We start from the raw sequence: 19,368 nt of genomic DNA, 5'->3' as shown, positions 1-19,368 counted from the left end.
GCACAGACCAGGAGGTTCAATTCCTGGTTGGTTCGGAATTAGCCAATCTCACCTCTGATTCAGAAGGTCATAGATTCAAGCTCCACTCCGGGTACTTGAGTACAGAATCTAGGCTGACACTTCCAGCATCCCACTAAAGGAGTGCTACACAGTCAGAGGTGCCAGCTTTTGGATGAGATGTTAAAACCGAGACCATATCTGTCCTCTCAGGTGGATGCAAAACATCCCGTGGCACTATTTGAAGGAGAACTGGGAGTTCTTCCCAGTGCCTTGGCCAATATTTATACCTCAATAAATATCACAAAAACAGAGTATCCAGTCACTATCACGTTGCTGTTCGTGGGAGCTTGCTGTGCGCAAATTGGCTCCTACGTTTCCTACAATTGTGATTGCACTTCAGAAGTATTTAATTGGCTGTAAAGTACTTGGAGATGTCCTGAGGTTGTGAGAGGTGCTATATAAATGCAAGTTCTTTCTCCTTTCTTTAGCTGATCTCAGTTGAGGAAGCAGTTGAGTGCAACAATTAGTCTCATTGCCCCAAGCTAGGGAGAGGAAAGAAGAAAATGAACCAAGGTTCTTGCTCTTGATTGGTGTCTGGTGTGTGTGTGTGTGTGTGTGTGTGTGTGAGCGGGACAGAACTAGGCCAGCTGCATCAGCATAAATGGCCTAGTGACACTCACGTCTGAAGAATGGCCACAGGGGTGAGCTACCCAGAGAGTTGCTGGTGCCCACAGAACTGTACCCCAGCTTGAATCAGTATTTTCAGGAGAGGAAAATGGAACAACACACTAAACTGAATAACTGCTCTGTGATCACTTAAAAGAGGATGAATTTCCTTAGGGGAAGGAACACACAGAAGTGGAAAAGACCATAGCAGCTCCTCGTCCACTCCTTGTGGGAAAGCACACCACCACCACAGGTATCCCAATTGTTCAGCATTCGGAGATCTGGACAACTTCCACCGGTCAGGGGGTTAAATTAGATGATACTCAAGAGGGGAGGCAAACTCAAATCATTCATTGAGCAGAATCTTGGATTTCAACAGAAGGGAATGTTTAATAAGGTCACTGATTGACCAGTGGGCAACTATGTCACGTGAAATAAGGTTTGTGGTTCAATCTCTGCCTCTGCTCTGTGCTGAGGTGGTGGGGTGACGGGGGGTGGACGGTTGGGGAGGGGCGGTGTCAGGATTGACCCTGGTATCGGTTAAGGTTCCCATTGCTGTCCAATGGCACAGCCGAATAGTCAGGTGTTTCTGGATGTTGCGTGAGGACAGACTTGGGCTTTGCTGTGATGCCCACCACAGTTGACCAACTATAATGTGTCGACTGAAACATAAAGAGGACTGGTTGGGCGAGTTATAGAAAGCTGCCATTGCCTGTACCCTAAGTATGGTCTTCATGAAAGGGCAGGGGTAAGGAGGTAAAGTATTTAATACAAATATAGCCTGTTTTTTTTTCTCTGTTTAGCTCTCCCCATGCGGCCCAACATTGTTGAGGTGTCTCCAATGCAAAGCCACCTTCCCTAAAGGGTTTCTACTTCCTCCCTGAGGACAAGTTCCCGGTTTCCATTCAGTCTTCCCTGCAGATGCCATGACCCAGTTCAGGAATGTACTGTGGTGAGATTGGAGGATTAAACTCACAGGACAAGCACAGCCATTACCTAACCATGAGAGTGAAAATTATTTCTTTCTTTTCCTTCAAATATGTTGAAAGTTACGATGCGGTAAAGGCCCATTCAGGGAAGGTTCTAGGTTCAAATTGCAGTATGTGTTGAGTGAGGTGACCTCAGCTCTTTAATTGGCCTCATGCCCCTTGGCTCATGAAAGGGGAGGAGAAAACTGAGATTCCTGACTATTATCCAATACTCAAAGGGGCACATTGTGAACAGCAGTCAACTACAGACTCTGGCTCGGCTGTGATGCCAATCCATAGTTGAATAGCCAGCCTACACTTACTCTCTGGACTCACATGTGAATAATGGCTATTAAGGCAAAGGATTAAAGGGTGATTTGGGCCTGTGGAACTGTATCCAAGACAAAGATCGTGCCTTCAGAGGAGGGGAGGAAACACAAGGGGAGGGGGGATGGAATTTACAATAGATAAAATGACTTTGGACGCTCAGGGTTGGGTGTGTACAGCTGCAGACTGGTGACGCAGAGAATGAGTGGCACAGGGTGGTTATTAAATATCATTTTTTACTGTTTATTTGTGTTTGCTTTTTGGCAGTGTTTAGCACCTTGAGAATGAAGAGATTAATACTCCTCTCACCTCTCTTCAAAAGGTAGCATTTCCTATATGAGTCGGTGTGTCTACCAAGACCTAGATACAGCCTCTCCATCAGCAAACAGAAACCCTGAACTGACTGAGTATTGGCGACAGGCTAGAAATGGGAGGGGTCTGTGACCACAGCTCACGATAACTCTGTCCCGAGATAGTGCCCAATTGGAGTTCCACTGTTGACTTACTAGTTAACAACTCTGATAATTCTATTACATCTGAGGAATGGGGTGTAGTCCTTACATTACATACTTTCTCCCCACCCTGAATTCCTCGCATTCTTGCATACACTTTCAAAGTTAAATGACCACAATCATAATGGAAACACACCTGCAAGTATTAACTAAATAAAACTGCGATCAAACTGGAACTTTGGAATAACAATTGCTGAGAATACACAGCAAACCTGTCAAAAAGAGACAGGTTCCTATTTCAGGAGGAAACCTGTCGACCAGGCCTGCCCCCAAAACACATCTTCACTCTTCAGGTTTCAGCAATAAGCATTGTCCAGTCGTTCCCCAAGCACTCAGAGCACTGATCTCAGCATGTTCCAAAGCATGTCACAGACAATGAAACACTTTTATCAAGTGCAGTCGCTGTTTTAATGCTGTGGAAAGGGAGCAGCTGCTTTAAGCACAGCAACATCTCAGAGACAGCAAATAAGCAGTGGAAGGATGAATGTTGCCAAGGAGAACTGCCCTGCTTTTCTTCAAATAGTGTCACAGGACCTTTTACACCTACCTGAACAGGCAGACATGGCAACCTTGGTTTAACATCCAAAAGAAAGCAGCTCCTTATGGAGTGTCAGCATGAGCTGCAAATCCTGCTGTGGGGATTGAACCCACAACTGACTGGCCTAGAAGTGGGAGTACTACCAACTGAGCCAAATGCATGTAAAATGGTCTTGCAATTATACAGCACCTTTCACAACCCCAGGACATCCTAAAGTTCTTTGCAGCCACTGAAGTATTCACTGTTGTAATGTAGGAAACACAGCAGCCAATTTGTTTGCAGAAGGTCCCACAAACAGCAATGAAATATATGAGCAGACCATCTGTGAGGGGAAAATGTTGGGCAGGACATCAGGGAGAACTCCCCTGCTCTTCTTAAAATAGTGCCATGGGATTCTTAACGTCCACCAGACAGGGCAGACGGGGCCTCAGTTTAACACCTCATCCAAAAGATGGCACCTCCGACAGTGCAGCACTCCATCAGTACTGCACTGGAATGTCAGCCTGAATTTTATCCTCAAGTCTCCAGAGTGGGAGCTTGAACCCATGATCTTCTGACTGGGCCAAGGTGGACGTCTATGCATGAAAAGCCTAATGGTACTTTGCTCAGATATCAATTATAATTGAACAATATTTTTGGTTTCCATAATTTGCCTCCTTTTTAGAAATCATGACTCAGTGTTAGAAGTATGTAGAATATCCAGGCCTGTACAACAGAAATTAGTTTAATCAATTGAATACATTCAAGACTGATAGCTGCATCTCGAATTTACCAAAAAGTGACAATCGCTGATTTTCCTCTTCCAGATCCACCTTAGTATCAAGAACAAAGAGGCAGCATTGTTCTCGTTTGAGTATTTATTCAGTGTCTGTGGTAACCCTTTTGCGCCTAGCGTGAATTCACCGACACCAGGATCTTTGAATTTATGGAAATGACAGACAGACAATGAGCATCTTCCAAATCCACGGTTCACAAACACAGCCCTCAAATGTAGACAAAGATACCGAAGCACCTGTCAAACGCACAGCTCCTAAAAGTACAATTCTCCAAAAGCACAGCTCTCAAACAAAGCTCTCAAATGCAAACCACACAAATGCACAGCCCTCAAATAAACAGCTGTCAAATGCACAGCACCCAAAATACACAACTTCCAATGACATCTCCAAAACAACCAACCTTTAAATGAATTTACCATGCAAACCCTCAACTCCCAGATTCACCTTCTTTCCTGAAGTAACTCCCAAATTTGCTCAGTTCTCAACCTTATGACATCAGCAGTCCCAAATGTTTTCACCGACTCTCAAATTAATCCAGCTGGCCTCAGACTGAATGTCCTCATGTCCTAAACTCGAACTCACTCAGCTCCTGAGCTCTGTAGTGTCCAACTGAGATTGCAATCAGTCGTCCCTTTCCTCCTCTCCTTAAAGTGAAGAGTCTCACACCTAGCTGGTTTACTCCGATTAAAATAAGGTATGGCATTGTATTCACCCACATCAATCCAGTTAACAGTCCTGATCTGGACATTGTCAGCATTTAAATTCAACCAGGTTCGTAAAACCATGCTAGGATTGCTACTCACCTGGATGTCTTGCTGCTCGGGGAGATCTTAAGTGTGTTCTTTTTTGAGAACATGTTGCCAGAGTGTTGACCCTGATCTCCAGTGAATTTCTGTTTCTCTTCGCCTTTCTGTGTAGCTTTTCCTTTTCCAATGTGGGGCTCTATCCCTTATGTACCTATCTGCAGATACACATACACTGTGTGGAGTCTGTGCACCACAAGCTCCGTCTCTCAATTAAAGCTGAATTTTGAGGGAGGCTCCTTTTCAATGACAGGTGATCCAAAGAAGACCAAACACTAGGTTTCAGGTTAATGTTAAACTTGCAGAACTGGTTCTGAAGGGAATGTAACTGTAAGAAACAGAAGCCAATTACTCCACCCATCCCAGCCCAATGAATCACAATCAAAGGTACACAAAGTCCAATTGCCAGAGAACAGAATTTGGGGCAGTCAATCAACCTTTGTTAATTTAAAGGGATTAGAATAACATTGAGGAACTGTACTCTATTCATTTCTCTTTACAGATGGAGGGGTTTAACACTGAGTGGGAAGTGAAGGAGTTTTGTGGGGGTGGTGGTGAAGAGTTTTCGTGAGGGATAAATATTGGACAGGACAAGGGAGAGCTGCTCTACTATTCTTCAAAATAGCTTCATGGGATCTTTTACATGCACCTGAGAGGGCAGATGGGGCCTCAGTTTATTGTCTTATCTGAAAGATGGCATCTCTGACAGTGCAACGCTCCCTCAGTACTGCACTGGGAATGTCAGCCTGGATAATATGCTCAAGTCTCTGGTTGGGGTTTTGCTGTTTCCCCTGGCTGGATGGTCTGGAATGAGATATTATTGTCTCCAGATAAGGGTTCAGCCAAATAGGACTGAGATGAAGAGAAAGTTCTTCATTCAGAGGGTTGTGAACCTTTGGAATTCTCTACCCCAGAGGGCTGTGGATACTCAGTCGTTGAGTATATTCAGTATTAAAATTGATGGATGTTCAGACACTAAGGGAATAAAGGGGTATGTGGAGCAGGCATGAAAGTGGAGTTGAGGTAGAAGATCAGCCATGATCTTATTAAATGTCAAGTAGGCTCAAAGGGCAGAATGGCCTACTCCTGCTCCTACTTCTTTTGGTCATGTGTTCTTTGATTCAGAGACAAGAGTGCTACTGGTAGACATTACAAACTAACACAGAGCTTCGTACATCAGGGCCCTGTAAGGGGCTTTGTGATATAGAGGTGAGTGGGTGCCATGGACCGGACTCTGAGAGTTAATCTGTGAAACAAACCCAAGTATTTCTACAGTCATTAAATTACTGTTAGTGCAGGTTCTGGGCTTAGTATCCTAAAGAACAATACTTGAATACACAGAATGTGACTTTAGCTCACACACATTCCTTACATACTTCCTGTCAGCGCCCACTGCTCCTTCTAGATTTTCTGATCCTACAATTCTGTCCAGTTGTTTTTCCTTGAAGCATCATTGGGTATCATTTCGCTCTGCCTCTCCATTTTAGAAAAAAGTGGGTCACAAGGCAGTCAAATTCAGAACTAGAGAGAGAACAAAATTTCAGCCTTAATTAGTTCAATTCAGACAAGAATTGACATAAAGGGTGAAACAACTTGACTGACTATAAAACTTTGATATTAGGCAACACCAGCACCGTGTCTGAGATTGGTGAGTAAGCTGAGGACCTTCAGTGATGCTGTTGTTTTAGCTATAGTCCCAAAGGGCTGTATGCATCTATTAGAGAGAGACAGTTAGCAATATATATCATGAGGGTCAACACTCCTCAAGCATGGGGCAAGGCAAGGAGGCAGGCCTCCATGAACTACCACAGCTGGTACAGGGATCGAACCCACACTGTTGGTGCCTTGTCTGCATTACACTCTAGGTAACTGACCCCTGGGCCCTTCAGTAACAGTACTGAATCCCAGACCTGCCTATGGCAGCTGGTTGTGTGACAATAAGCTCATGTCCCACTGCACTTTCACTGTAGCTACTTATTTTCAGGCAAGGCCACTGGATTTCAGGAATAAATGGATCAAATTGCAGAATATTATTCCCAAGGCAACAATCCTGCACACCCATATTTAAAACGATTAAAGGATTCAATAGGATAAGTACAGAGAAATTATCTCCTATGATGGGTGTTATGACCAAGGCAGGAGCAATGCACTGTCAATTCAGTCCCATCACTCCATAGGTTACAGTTTTCCCACCTACCGGAAATTAGCAAATTAAACACTTTATTAATCCTCAGAATAAAACAATTAACAATTAACTAATTATTAATAAACTAAATCTTAAACACTATTAAGATAAACCTATGTCTAAAAGACTTTATAACTTCTTATTTCTCTTAATCCTCATGCACACACACATACATTCAAAAACCAACCGTTAACCAGTTTTTTTTTAATTGGGTGTTTTTTTTTAAAAAGAGCTGTTTCTTAGGAATAAATAAATAGCTGGGTTGTAAGTCTTGGAGAGTTACGTTCCCGATTGGTGAGGTGTCCCAGGGTTGAATGACACGAAAATTGGCGTGTTATAAATAGTGAGGAGGAAAGCCTTAGATTACAGGATGATATAGATGGGCTGGTAAGATGGGCAGAGCAGTGGCAAATGGAATTTAATCCTGAGAAGTGTGAGGTGATGCATTTTGGGAGGACTAACAAGGCAAGGAAATATACAATGGACTGTAGGACCCTAGGAAGGTCAGAGGGACCTTGGTGTACTTGTCCATAGATCACTGAAGGCAGCAGCACAGGTAGAGAAGGTGGTTAGGAAGGCATATGGGATATTTGCCTTCATTAGCCGACGCATAGAATATAATTTAGAACATTACAGCGCAGTACAGGCCCTTCGGCCCTCGATTTTGCGCCGACCTGTGAAACCATCTGACCTACACTATTCCATTTTCATCCATGTGTCTATCCAATGTCCACTTAAATGCCCTTAAAGTTGGCGAATCTACTACTGCTGCAGGCAGGGCGTTCCACGCCCTTACTACTCTCTGAGTAAAGAAACTACCTCTCACATCTGTCCGATATCTATCACCCCTCAACTTGAAGCTATGTCCTCTCGTGTTTGCCATCACCATCCGAGGAAAAAGACGCTCACTATCCACCCTATCTAACCCTCTGATTATCTTATATGTCTCTATTAAGTCACCTCTCCTCCTCCTTCTCTCCAACGAAAACAACCTCAAGTCCCTCAGCCTTTCCTCGTAAGACCTTCCCTCCATACCAGGCAACATCCTAGTAAATCTCCTCTGCACCCTTTCCATAGCTTCCACATCCTTCCTATAATGCGGTGACCAGAACTGCACGCAGTACTCCAGGTGCGGTCTCACCAGAGTTTTGTACAGCTGCAGCATGACCTCGTGGCTCCGAAACTCGACCCCCCTACTAATAAAAGCTAACACACCAGATGCCTTCTTAACAGCCCTATTAACCTGGTTAGCAACCTTCAGGGATTTATGCACCTGGATACCAAGATCTCTCTGTTCATCTACAGTTCCAAGAATCCTCCCATTAGCCCAGTACTCTGCATTCCTGTTACTCCTTCCAAAGTGAATCACCTCGCACTTTTCCGCATTAAACTCCATTTGCCATCTCTCAGCCCAGCTCTGCAGCCTATCTATGTCTCTCTGTACCCGACAACATCCTTCGGCACTATCCACAACTCCACCGACCTTAGTGTCATCTGCAAATTTACTAACCCACCCTTCTACACCCTCTTCCAGGTCATTTATAAAAATGACAAACAGCAGTGGCCCCAAAACAGATCCTTGCGGTACACCACTAGTAACTAAACTCCAGGATGAACATTTGCCATCAACCACCACCCTCTGTCTTCTTTCAGCTAGCCAATTTCTGATCCAAAGCTCTAAATCACCTTCAACCCCATACTTGCGTATTTTCTGCAATAGCCTACCGTGGGGAACCTTATCAAACGCCTTACTGAAATCCATATACACCACATCCACTGCTTTACCCTCATCCACCTGTTTGGTCACCTTCTCGAAAAACTCAATAAGGTTTGTGAGGCACGACCTACCCGTCACAAAACCGTGCTGACTATCTCTAATGTACTTATTCTTTTCAAGATGATTATAAATCTTGTCTCTTATAACCTTTTCCAACATTTTACCCACAACCGAAGTAAGGCTCACAGGTCTATAATTACCAGGGCTGTCTCTACTCCCCTTCTTGAACAAGGGGACAACATTTGCAATCCTCCAGTCTTCCGGCACTATTCCTGTCGACAATGACGACATAATAGCAGGGAGGTTATGATGGAGCTGTATAAAATGCTAGTTAGGCCACAGCTGGAGTACTGTGTACAGTTTTGGTCGCCACACTATAGGAAGGATGTGATTGCACTGGAGAGGGTGCAGAGGAGATTCACCAGGATGTTGCCTGGGCTGGAGCATTTCAGCTATGAAGAGAGACTGGATAGGCTAGGGCTATTTTCCTTAGAGCAGAGAAAGCTGAGGGGAGACCTGATTGAGGTGTACAAAATTATGAGGGGCATAGATAGGGTAGATAGGAAGAAACTTTTTCCCTTAGCAGAGGTGTCAATAACTAGGGGGCATAGATACAAGGTAAGGGGCAGGAGGTTTAGAGGGGATTTGAGGAAAAATGTTTTCACCCAGAGGGTGGTTGGAATCTGCAACATGCTGATTGAAGGGGTAGTAGAGGCAGCAACCCTCACAACATTTGAGAAGTATCTAGATGAGCACTAGAAATGCAATTTGATGAACAATTTTTAATAGATAGGCATTCAAAGTACTTCAGCTGCAACAGGCGTCACAAAGTTCTTTCGACAAGGAGTATAGCAACAGGTGTATTTGGATTCTAAAATTGGTAGTTTTTCAGTAGATTCTTTACTGAGAATTCCAGCAAACACAAACAGAAGACAGAGAGTCACTCTTGCAGCAGTGACTTCTTAGAGTTTGGAACTAAAAAGGAATTTACTACTTTCAACATTGCAAATGTTCCTTTTCCAGGGTTTTTGTCTCCTTAGACAATACACAGGCTGAAGATAAATGTAAACCTTTCTGCTAAGACAGAGGGATCCTTCCTGTTCAGTAAGCACACATGGATGGTCTCCAGATCAGACTGGTTTTAGCCAGTTTTTACACACAGTCAAAAGTTACAATACAACACTTTCTCTCTCTCCTGCTGTTGCCTGGGAAACAGGTGCAGCTGTTGGCACACTGTGTCCCTTAGTTTTTAAAGGCACACTGTTTTTAAACAGAGTCTTAAAGGCACACTGTTTTTAAGCAGGGGGAAAAACAGTTCTGTGACATGGGGGAATCGAAGGGGTACAAACTTAAAATTAGAGCTAGGCCATTCAGGAGTGAAATTAGAAGGCACTTCTTCTCACAAAGTGTAGTGGAAATCTGGAACTCTCTTCCCAGGAAGCTGTCGATGCTGGGAGGTCAATTTAAATTTTCGAGATTGATAGATTTTTGCTCAATAAGGGTATCAAGGAATATGGAGCAAAGTCGGTAAATGGAGGTGAGGTGCAAACCTAACTGATTGAGCGACTAGGCTCGAGGAGTCAAACGGCCTACACCTGTACCTATGTTATGAAACAGAACTTAATGCCACAGCCACATTCAGTGCCGGTGTTATGTTGTCAGTTGTATTTTGCTTAGTCAGCTTTGATTGTCTCTTCAACAACTTTTGCGAGTTTACCAGGTTATCGCAAAGGAAAATACTTTTCCACAGCAGTGATCCCTGGTGCAGAACCATTACTTCTGTCAAGTAAGTTTCATTTTCATGAATCAAACAGTCCCATGTCTGAGCAAAAGCAAAATACTGCAGCTGCTGGAAATCCGAAATAAAAACAGAAAATACTGGAAATACTCAGAAGGTCTGGCAGCATCTGTGGAGAGAAAAACAGTTAACATTTCAGGTCAATAACCTTTCACCAGAACTGGGAATGTAACAGGTTTTAAGCAAGTGAAAAGGGGGAGAATGGGTAAAGGAACAAAAGGGAAGGTCTGTGTTATGGTGGAAGACAGGAGAGATTAAATGACAAAAGGGTTGATGGTGTAAAACCAAGGGGAGTGATAATGGGACAAATAAAGAAACAAAAGAGTTTCAGCAACTCAGTGGTACCAACACCCCTCCAGATTATTCTTCCCCTTCACTTCCCTTTGACCCCATCCCTTCTTCCAATCTCACTTTGTGCTGTGTATTCACAATAGCCTTTCCCTCTCTGACCCTGAACAATCTGTCCTTAGCAAAGGCCTCAGCTTCATCCCCTTACACCCCCACCTTAATAAATTTCGAGCTTGGCATGACGCTGAGCTCTTCTTCCGTTACCTTCACCTTTGCTCCCACTTTTTTTAAAAATTCATTCATGGGATGTGGGCATTGCTGGCTATGCCAGCATTTATTGCCCATCCCTAACTGCCCTTAAGAAAGTGGTGGTGAGCTGCCTTCTTGAACCGCTGCAGACCATGTGGGGTAGGTACATCCACAGTGCTGTTAGGAAGGGAGTTCCAGGATTTTGACCCAGCGACAGTGAAGGAACGGTGATATAGCTCGAAGTCAGTATTGTGTGTGGCTTAGAGGGGAACTTGCAGGTGATGGTGTTCCCATGCATCTGCTGCCCTTGTCCTTCTAGGTGGTAGAGGTCACGGGTTTGGAAGGTGCTGTCAAAGGAGCCTTGGTGCTTTGCTGCATTGCATCTTGTAGATGGCACACACTGCTGCCACTGTGTGTCGGTGGTGAAGGGAGTGATGTTTAAGGTGGTGGATGGGGTGCCAATCAAGCGGGCTGCTTTGTCCTGGATGGTGTAAAGTGTCTTGAGCCAAGAGTCTTCCCCCCACACAGCAAACCCTTTTATCCACCTCCAGTATTCTCCCTCCACCTCCACCCTTCCCTCTGGTCTCTTACCCACTCTAGATCACTTTATAGAGAACTGCTGGTGTGACACCAGCCATCTTATTTTCTCTGCTCTCTTCACTCTCTCTAACTTATCTCCATCTCAACTTGCAGCACTCCATTCTCTTAGGTCCAATGCTAACATTGGATAAGGGTGGTTCTGTTGTTGTCTGACCTACCAATCTCTACCTAGCAGAGACTGAACCCCAGTCCTTTGACACTTCCTTCACCCAACACCCCCACCCTTCCCAGATCATGACCCCACCACCAAACATCAAGCCATTGTTTCCAGTCACTGACCTCAGCTGCTCTGCAGATCTTCCCTTCTCAGCCTCCAACCTCACTGTCGGTCAACCCCGGACAGCCGGCTTCTACCTCCTTTCCAAGATCCACAAAGAAGACTGCCCTTGTAGACCCATTGTTCCAGCCTGTTCCTGCCCCACTTACTGATTTCTTCTTATCTCCCCTTGACCAACTTTTTCACACCTACATCCGTGACTCTTCCAATGCTCTCTGTCTCTGGCCCTAACAGTTTCTTCACCATGGACGTCCAGTCCCTCTACACCTCAATCCCCCACCAGGATGGTCTGAGGGCTGTCCACTTCTTCCGTGAATGGAGGCCCATCCAGTCCCCATCCACCACCAGTCTCCTGTGCATGGCTGAACCTGTTCTCATATATTCTCCTTTAACTCTACTCCCTTCCTCCAAATAAAAGGTATTGCTATAAGTATCCGCATGGGTCCTAGCTATGCCTGCCTTTTTGTGGGATATGTGGAACATTCCTTGTTCCAATCCTACTCAGGACCCCTCCCTCAGCTCTTCTTCCAGGACATTGATGACTGTATCAGTGCCACTTCCTGCTCTCACCCTGAACTGGCAGATTTCCTCAACTTTGTTTCCAACTTTCACCCTTCTCTCATTGTCACATGGTCCATCTCAGACTCCTCCCTTCCCTTCCTTGACATCTCTGTCTCCATTTCTGGGGCTAGGCTATCGACCACCCAAGAGAGTGAGGAGGCATTGTGTTCATGTGCCCACCTCCACCCGTCTAGAGAACCACATCACGTACAGTTGACACGGGCAGATCCATGCAGCAGAAACCCTAAATGTTTGTGTTTTCTGATGGAGGTTGTGGCACCTCGGTGGGAAGATCATTTGCTGGTGCTGCTGGAATCTCATCATCCTCTGAGGACGAGGAGGAAAATTCCTCAGAGGGTGCACCCTCCACCAGCGCAGAAAATCTCACCTCGGTACATGCTCAGGCTTAGATGCAGGGTCACAAGCAGGTGAAAGCACCACACACGCATCTGAGCAGCCAACAAAGACCATGACTGGCGAGGCCATTGACAGTCGGAGGACTGTGGGAGGCCTGGCCCATGGTGAACCCAAGGCTGATGTTGAGCCTCTGGTGTCAGCTGGAGTTGCAGAGAGATATAAGGCAACATGTGGCGGAGCTGCCAGAGGCAATGCACAGTCATATGTGGACGATGGAGGAGTCCATCCATGCCACGAGTGCTGCCATGTCTCAGGCGTGTAGGTGCATGGCTTCCTTCGGCGAGAGGTTAGTGACCCTCCTGCAGAGCCAGATCCCCTCGCTTTGGCCATATGTTCAACGCAGCAGTGGCAAGACAAGAAGGGGACGAGGCGTCCGGTGTTTTCTCCGGGTCCTTGCCCATGTATGGTCAGCAGCGAGGTTAAAATGAGCCATAAAAGGGAGGAGGAGAGGCTGACCTCCACATCTGGGGCCTCCCCTCAGAGTGCTCTGAGTGCGGACAGTGGCTCCTCAGCCCGTTCACCAGTGACCCTTTTGTTCCTTCCTATCTATTCTCAACACATTGTATCTTTGAATATCAAGTGCCCAGTCCTCACCATTTTAAACCATGTTTCCATTATTGCCATTACATCATAGAACCATAGAACAATTACGGCACAGAAGGAGGCCATTCAGCCCATCGAGTCCTTGCCAGCTGAAAAAACTAGCCGCCCAACCTAATGCCACTTTCCAGGACCTGGTCCGTAGCCTTGCAGGTTACAGCACTTCAGGAACATGTCCAAGTACCTTTTAAAAGAATTGCCCCACCCCCACCTCACCTACTTATAACCTGTGCCTTTTCTAATATTTGTCAGTTCCGATGAAGGGTCACTGACCCGAAACGTTAACTCTGCTTCTCTTTTCACAGATGCTGCCAGACCTGCTGAGTGGTTCCAGCATTTCTTGTTTTTATTTCAGATTTCCAGCATCCGCAGTATTTTGCTTTTATCTGAGGGTTTCTGCTTCCTGTCCGCGAATTCCACACACCCATCACCCTATGGGTGAAAAAGTTTTTCATGTCCCCTCTAATCCTTCTACCAATCACCTAAATCTGTGTCCCCGGTAAGTGACCTCTCCGCTAAGGGAAACAGGTCCTTCCTGTCTACTCTATGTAGGCCCCTCATAAAGCCTCAATTAAGTCACCCCTCAGCCTCCTCTGTTGGAAGCAAAACGATGCTAGCCAACCAAATCTTTCCTCATGGCTGCAATTTTCAAACACTGGCAATATTCTTGTAAATCTCCTCTGTACTCTCTCCAGAGCAATTATGCCCTTCCTGTAATGTGGTGACCAGAACTGTACACAATACTCCAGCTGTGGCCTAACCAGCGTTTTATACAGTTCCAGCATTACATCCCTGCTTTTGTATTCTATACCTCAGCCAATAAAGGAAAGAATTCCATATGCCTTCGCCACCACTCTATCTACGTGTTCTGCCACCTTCAGGGACCTGTGGACATGCACTCCAAGGTCTCTCACTTCTTCTACCCCTCTCAATATCCTTCTGTTTATTGTGTATTCCCTCGCTTTATTTGCCCTCCCCAAATGCATTACCTCACACTTCTCTGGATTGAATTCCATTTGCCACTTTTCCTCTCACTCAATCAAACCAATGATATCATTTTGGAGTCTATGACTATCCTCTTCACTATCAACTACACGGCCAATTTTTGTGTCATTAGCACATTTCCCAATCATGCCTCCCACATTTAAGCCCAAATCATTGATATATACCACAAACAGCATGTAGACCACATCCACTGCACTACCCTTATCAATCCTCCCTGTTACTTCCTCAAAAAACTCAATTCAGTTAGTAAGATATGACCTTCCTTAACAAATCCATGCTGACTATCCCTGATTAATTTGTGCCTTTCTAAGTCGCAGTTTATCATTCCCTCAGAATTGATTCTAATAATTTACCCACCACTGAGTTCAGACTGACCAGCCTATAATTATTTGGCTTATCCCTCACACCCTTTTTAAACAATGGTACAACGTTCACAGACCTCCAGTCATCCACCTCGCCTGTATCTAGTGAGGATTTGAAGATAATCCTCAGAGCATCTGCTATTTCCTCCCTGGCTTCCTTTAACAACCTGGGATACAATCCATCCGGTCCTGGTGATTTATCCACTTTCAAGGATGTCAGACCCTCTGGTACTTCCTCTCTCATTATGCTTATTGTATCTAATATTTCACACTTCCCCTCTTTAACTACAATGTCTCCTATCATATTCCCACACGGCTACTTGTGCTTATAGTTCACCAATCTTATTCACCATAATTAGAGCATTTACATACATGGATTATAAACCTGTCTTTGTATTCCTTGTAGTCCTTCTTAAGCTGCTACAATCTAATATGGTACTACTTCCTTCTCTAGTACTGTCTAACACTCTCATTCCTTTATGCACCTTATTCCTCTTTCCTACATCTATATGCTGGTGTCTTCCTTTTTCCTCAACAGAGAATTCCCCACCCCTCACCATGCTTGACAGGGTCCTTGACCTTGTACATTCCATTTCCCACACTTCTGCTCTCACCCCTTCCCCTCCTTCCATGAACCATGAAAGGGTTCCTTTTGTCCTCTCCTTCCACCCCAACAGCCTTCACATTCAATAGATCATCATCTTCTATTTCTGCCACCTCCAGCGTGATGCCACCACCAAACACATCTTCCACCCCTTTCAACATTCCAAAGGCACCTGTTCCCTCCACGACACCCTGGACCACTCCTCAATCACCCCAACATCTTTCCCCTTTCCTACGGCACCTCTCCATGCAAGTGCAGGAGATGCAACACCTTACTTTTTTCCTCCTCCCGTCTCACCATCCAAGGCACCATACACTCCTTTCAGCTGAAACAGCTACTAGCTTGTACGTTTCAATTTAATATACTGTATTCTCTGTTCACAATGTAGTCTCCTCTTCAATGGGGAGATCAAATACAATTTGGGTGACTGCTTTGTGGAACACCTCCATTCAATCCACAAGTGTGACCCTGAGCCTCCAGTCACCTGTCATTTTAATTCTCCACCTTGCCCCTCCTCTGATGTCTCTATCCTTGGCCTCCTGTAGAGTTCCAATGACGCTCACACGACCTCAATGAACAGCACCTCATCTTCCAATTGGACACTATACAGCCTTTTGGACTCATCATTGAGTTCAACAATTTCAGATCACAACCTTTGCCTCCATTTTGTTTCCTTTTTCCTTGCTGGTTTTGTTGGTTCTCTCTTGTTTATCTCTCTTTTTCCTTTTTTTGCTTTTGGGTGGCAGCTTTTCATCATTCTGACATTCATGCCTCCTCCAGACACATCATTTGTTTCTTTACTTGTCCCATTACCACTCCCTTTGGCCTTGCAACGCTTTTGTCATTTCATCTCTCACGTCTTCCACCCTATCACAGACCTTCCTTTTTGTTGTTTTTCCCACCCTTCTCTCTTTCACTTGCTTGAAGTCTATTACATCTCTAACTTTTCCCTGTTCTGCTGAAAGGTCATTGACCTGGAATGTTAATTCTGTTTCTCTCTCCACAGTTGCTGCCAGGTCTGCTGAGTATTTCCAGTATTTTCTGGCTCTGAGTGAGCTTGTCTGGAAATTATGAAAATGTTAAATGGAAATCAGAGAGTCACTCGACCTCTTGTGCACCCAGGAAATGCTCGGTTCCTAGGCACAAAGGAGAGAAAGTGGGGGGGGGGGGTGGGGTGGTGGGCAGAGACCCATGGGGCAGAGCAGCCAAAGGCCCCCGAAGCCTGCAGCAGCAGTCGCATTTCCACATCCTTTCCAGGTGCAAGGTGGTGTCAAGGGCCTGGGGTGAGTTTAATCTTTGAGACAAGGACCCTGATGGGTTGGGGGTTGGGGTGGGTGGGGGATGGTGGTGGATGTGGGGGTGGGGGTGGGGGTGGGGACGGGTTCAGATTGAGAAAGGTGCACTTTTGGTGTGTTGCACTTGATTTTTTTATTTGCTCATGGGATGTGGGTGTCGCTGGCTAGGTCAACATTTATTGCCTATACCTAATTGCCCTTGGGAAGGTGGTGGTGAACTGCCTTCTGGAACCACTGCAGCCCACCCACAGCGCTGTTAGGGAAGGGAGTTCCAGGATTTTAACCCAGTGACCATGAAGAAACAGCAATATAATTCCAAGTCAGGATGATGTGTGGCTTGGAGGGGAACTTGTGGTGTTCCCATGCATTTGCAGTCATTGTTCTTCTAGGTGGTAGAGGCTATGGATTTGGAAAGTGCTGTTCAAGGAACCTTGGTGAGTTGCTGCAGTGCATCTTGTAGATGGTACACACTGCTGCCGCTGGTGGAGGCAGTGAATATTTAAGGTGGTGGTGGATGGGGTGCCAATCAAGCGGACTGTTTTGTTCTGGATGGTGTTGAGCTTCTTGAGTGTTGTTGGAGCTGCACTCATCCAGGAAAGTGGAGAGAATTCCATCACACGTGCCTTGTAGATGGTGAACAGGTTTTGGGGACTCAAGAGGTGAGTTATTCACTGCAGATTTCCCAGCCTCTAACCTGCTCTTGGAGCCACAGTTTTTATATGGCTGGTCCAGTTAAGATTTGAGTCAATGGTAATCCTTAGGATGTTGATGGTGGGGTATTAGGCAATGGTAATGCCCATTGAACATCAAGGGGAGATGGTTAGATTCTCTCTTGTTGGAGATGGTCAATGCCTGACACAATTGTTATTTGCCACTTATGCTGCTCCCAGGGAGGAATATCCAACCTCAAGAGTCCATCTTTTCTACTTACTCTTGTGCCTCATGATTTGGACATGATTAGCTATTAACACTTTCCCCAAACAGCACTTACTCCACAGAACCAACATTCCTGGCCTGTTCCTGTCTTAAAGAACAACTTGCATTTATATAGCACTTTTCACAACCTCAAGCCAATGAATAATTTTTTAAGTGTAGTCATTGTTTCAAAGCGGCAGTCAATTTGCACACAAGATCCAACACACGGTAATGTTGGTTCTGGGATAATTACTGGTTGGCACCCAGGGTGAACCTCCCTCCCCGCCCCGCCCGCTCTGCTTCAAACCTTGTGCCATGGGACATTTTACATCCACCTAATTGTGTAGACAGGGCCTCAGTTTAATGTATTATGTGAAAGACGCCACCTCTGAAAGTGTAGCCCTCTCTCTGTACTCCATTGAAGTGGCGGCCCAGATTATGTGTTCAAGTCTTGGGAGTGGGACTTGAACCCACAGCCTTCTGGGTCAGAGACAAGAGTGCTAACCACTGAGCCACAATTGAGACCAATATGGGAAGGGCCATCACTAAATGGAATGTAGCATTTCAAGGAAATGGCCCACCATCACCTTCTCAGTGCAATCAGAGACGGTAACAAATGAAGCCTTTCCAGCATCGCTCACAAACAAATTTTACAAAAACATCTATTAATAGTGAAAATCTTCAACCTGACATACTTTGCTTTCCTGTACACAATGCCTGTAATAAATTTATAGGCACTTTCTTCAGCACTCAAAAAGTATCGATCATCAACATGCATAGCTAACTGACCTAGCTCCTCAATAAGTTTCTCCAGGCTGTAGCTGAAGTCTGCAGGTAAAGCGGGTCTCAGATTTGATCTCCAGTGTGCGATGAATTAGCTGGCTTACTGGTTGAGGTGCTACCGCTGGACTGAGTGACATTGGCTAAGGGAGGCGGACACATGTCTCTTCTGCATACTTCTAGAAAAAAGGCACACGTGGATCCAGTGTGAGATGTGTAGTCAGGCTGTGTCGGCACTGAGTTGAACAGCCTCTCGCCACTTACTTGTAGATTCATCCAATGGCCATGTGAGTGAGGTACCCAAGGGCAGCAGTGGAACTGTACCTCAAGGAGGATGATATCTTTCAGAGAGGGGGAGAAAACTAGCAAGAAATGTAAACACAAACAAAACCAACCCGAGCAGTGGATTATGTTCTGAAACCTCTGGAGTGGAACTTAAACCCATAATTTTCTGACTCAGAAGCAGGACTGCTACCCACAGAGCTACAATTGACAGTAGCATGGGAAGGACCATCACCAAAAGGTGGCAGAGGTTCGTGGTGAAAGCAGAATTCAGTGACACAGAAAACAGGAAAAGTGTATCCATTGTATTTTATCTGTTTATGATGACCATAGTTATGGGGTAACTTTGGGAACTAACGAGCATTAAATCAGAAATCACTAGGTGGAAACCACCTTTCTCTATTCTGGTATAAAATGCACACCAGTGCCAATGCCTCGAAGAGATGCAATCTTCAATCTGTTGGGTAACCAGCATTCAGGAGCTTTGCCTTAAAGCTGATCAGGCCTGGATGAGATGTTAATGGTAACTCATCACATTATTCGGTACAGCAAATGCACAATTGTGTCTTTGAACTGGCAGCCATTTGGCCCATTGTGCGTCTGCCAATGCTAGCCCTTCAACTGGAACTGTCTTCCCTAATCCCATTTCCACCCCAAATATTTGTATAATCTTCCTTTTCAAATGCATGACCAATTCCCTTGTAAATAATGCAATAGTCTCTATATCAATAGCCACTAACAATAAAGCATTCCATAGTCTAATAACACTCTTTATGAAGGCAT

The 19,368-nt window shown here is 45.2% G+C and overlaps 1 protein-coding gene across 2 annotated transcripts in view; it reads right to left on the bottom strand.

The window, feature by feature from the left end:
* evpla (envoplakin a) overlaps positions 1–19,368 on the bottom strand; it is a 120,972-nt gene that overhangs the window by 83,096 nt on the left and 18,508 nt on the right. The window contains exons 2-3 of one of the 2 annotated variants that reach the window (XM_068057865.1): positions 5,967–6,111; positions 4,591–4,918 (exon numbers count right to left, since the gene is read on the bottom strand). In XM_068057865.1, the coding sequence (XP_067913966.1) occupies positions 4,591–4,643 (53 nt within the window). In that variant the 5' untranslated portion in view covers positions 4,644–4,918; positions 5,967–6,111. The remainder of the gene's footprint in view (positions 1–4,590; positions 4,919–5,966; positions 6,112–19,368) is intronic. The other variant, XM_068057866.1, reaches the window with a different exon arrangement.

Source organism: Heterodontus francisci, chromosome 26, assembly GCF_036365525.1.
Source record: "Heterodontus francisci isolate sHetFra1 chromosome 26, sHetFra1.hap1, whole genome shotgun sequence".
Taxonomy (NCBI): Eukaryota; Metazoa; Chordata; class Chondrichthyes; order Heterodontiformes; family Heterodontidae; genus Heterodontus; species Heterodontus francisci.
This window is presented reverse-complemented; position numbering and strand designations above follow the sequence as displayed.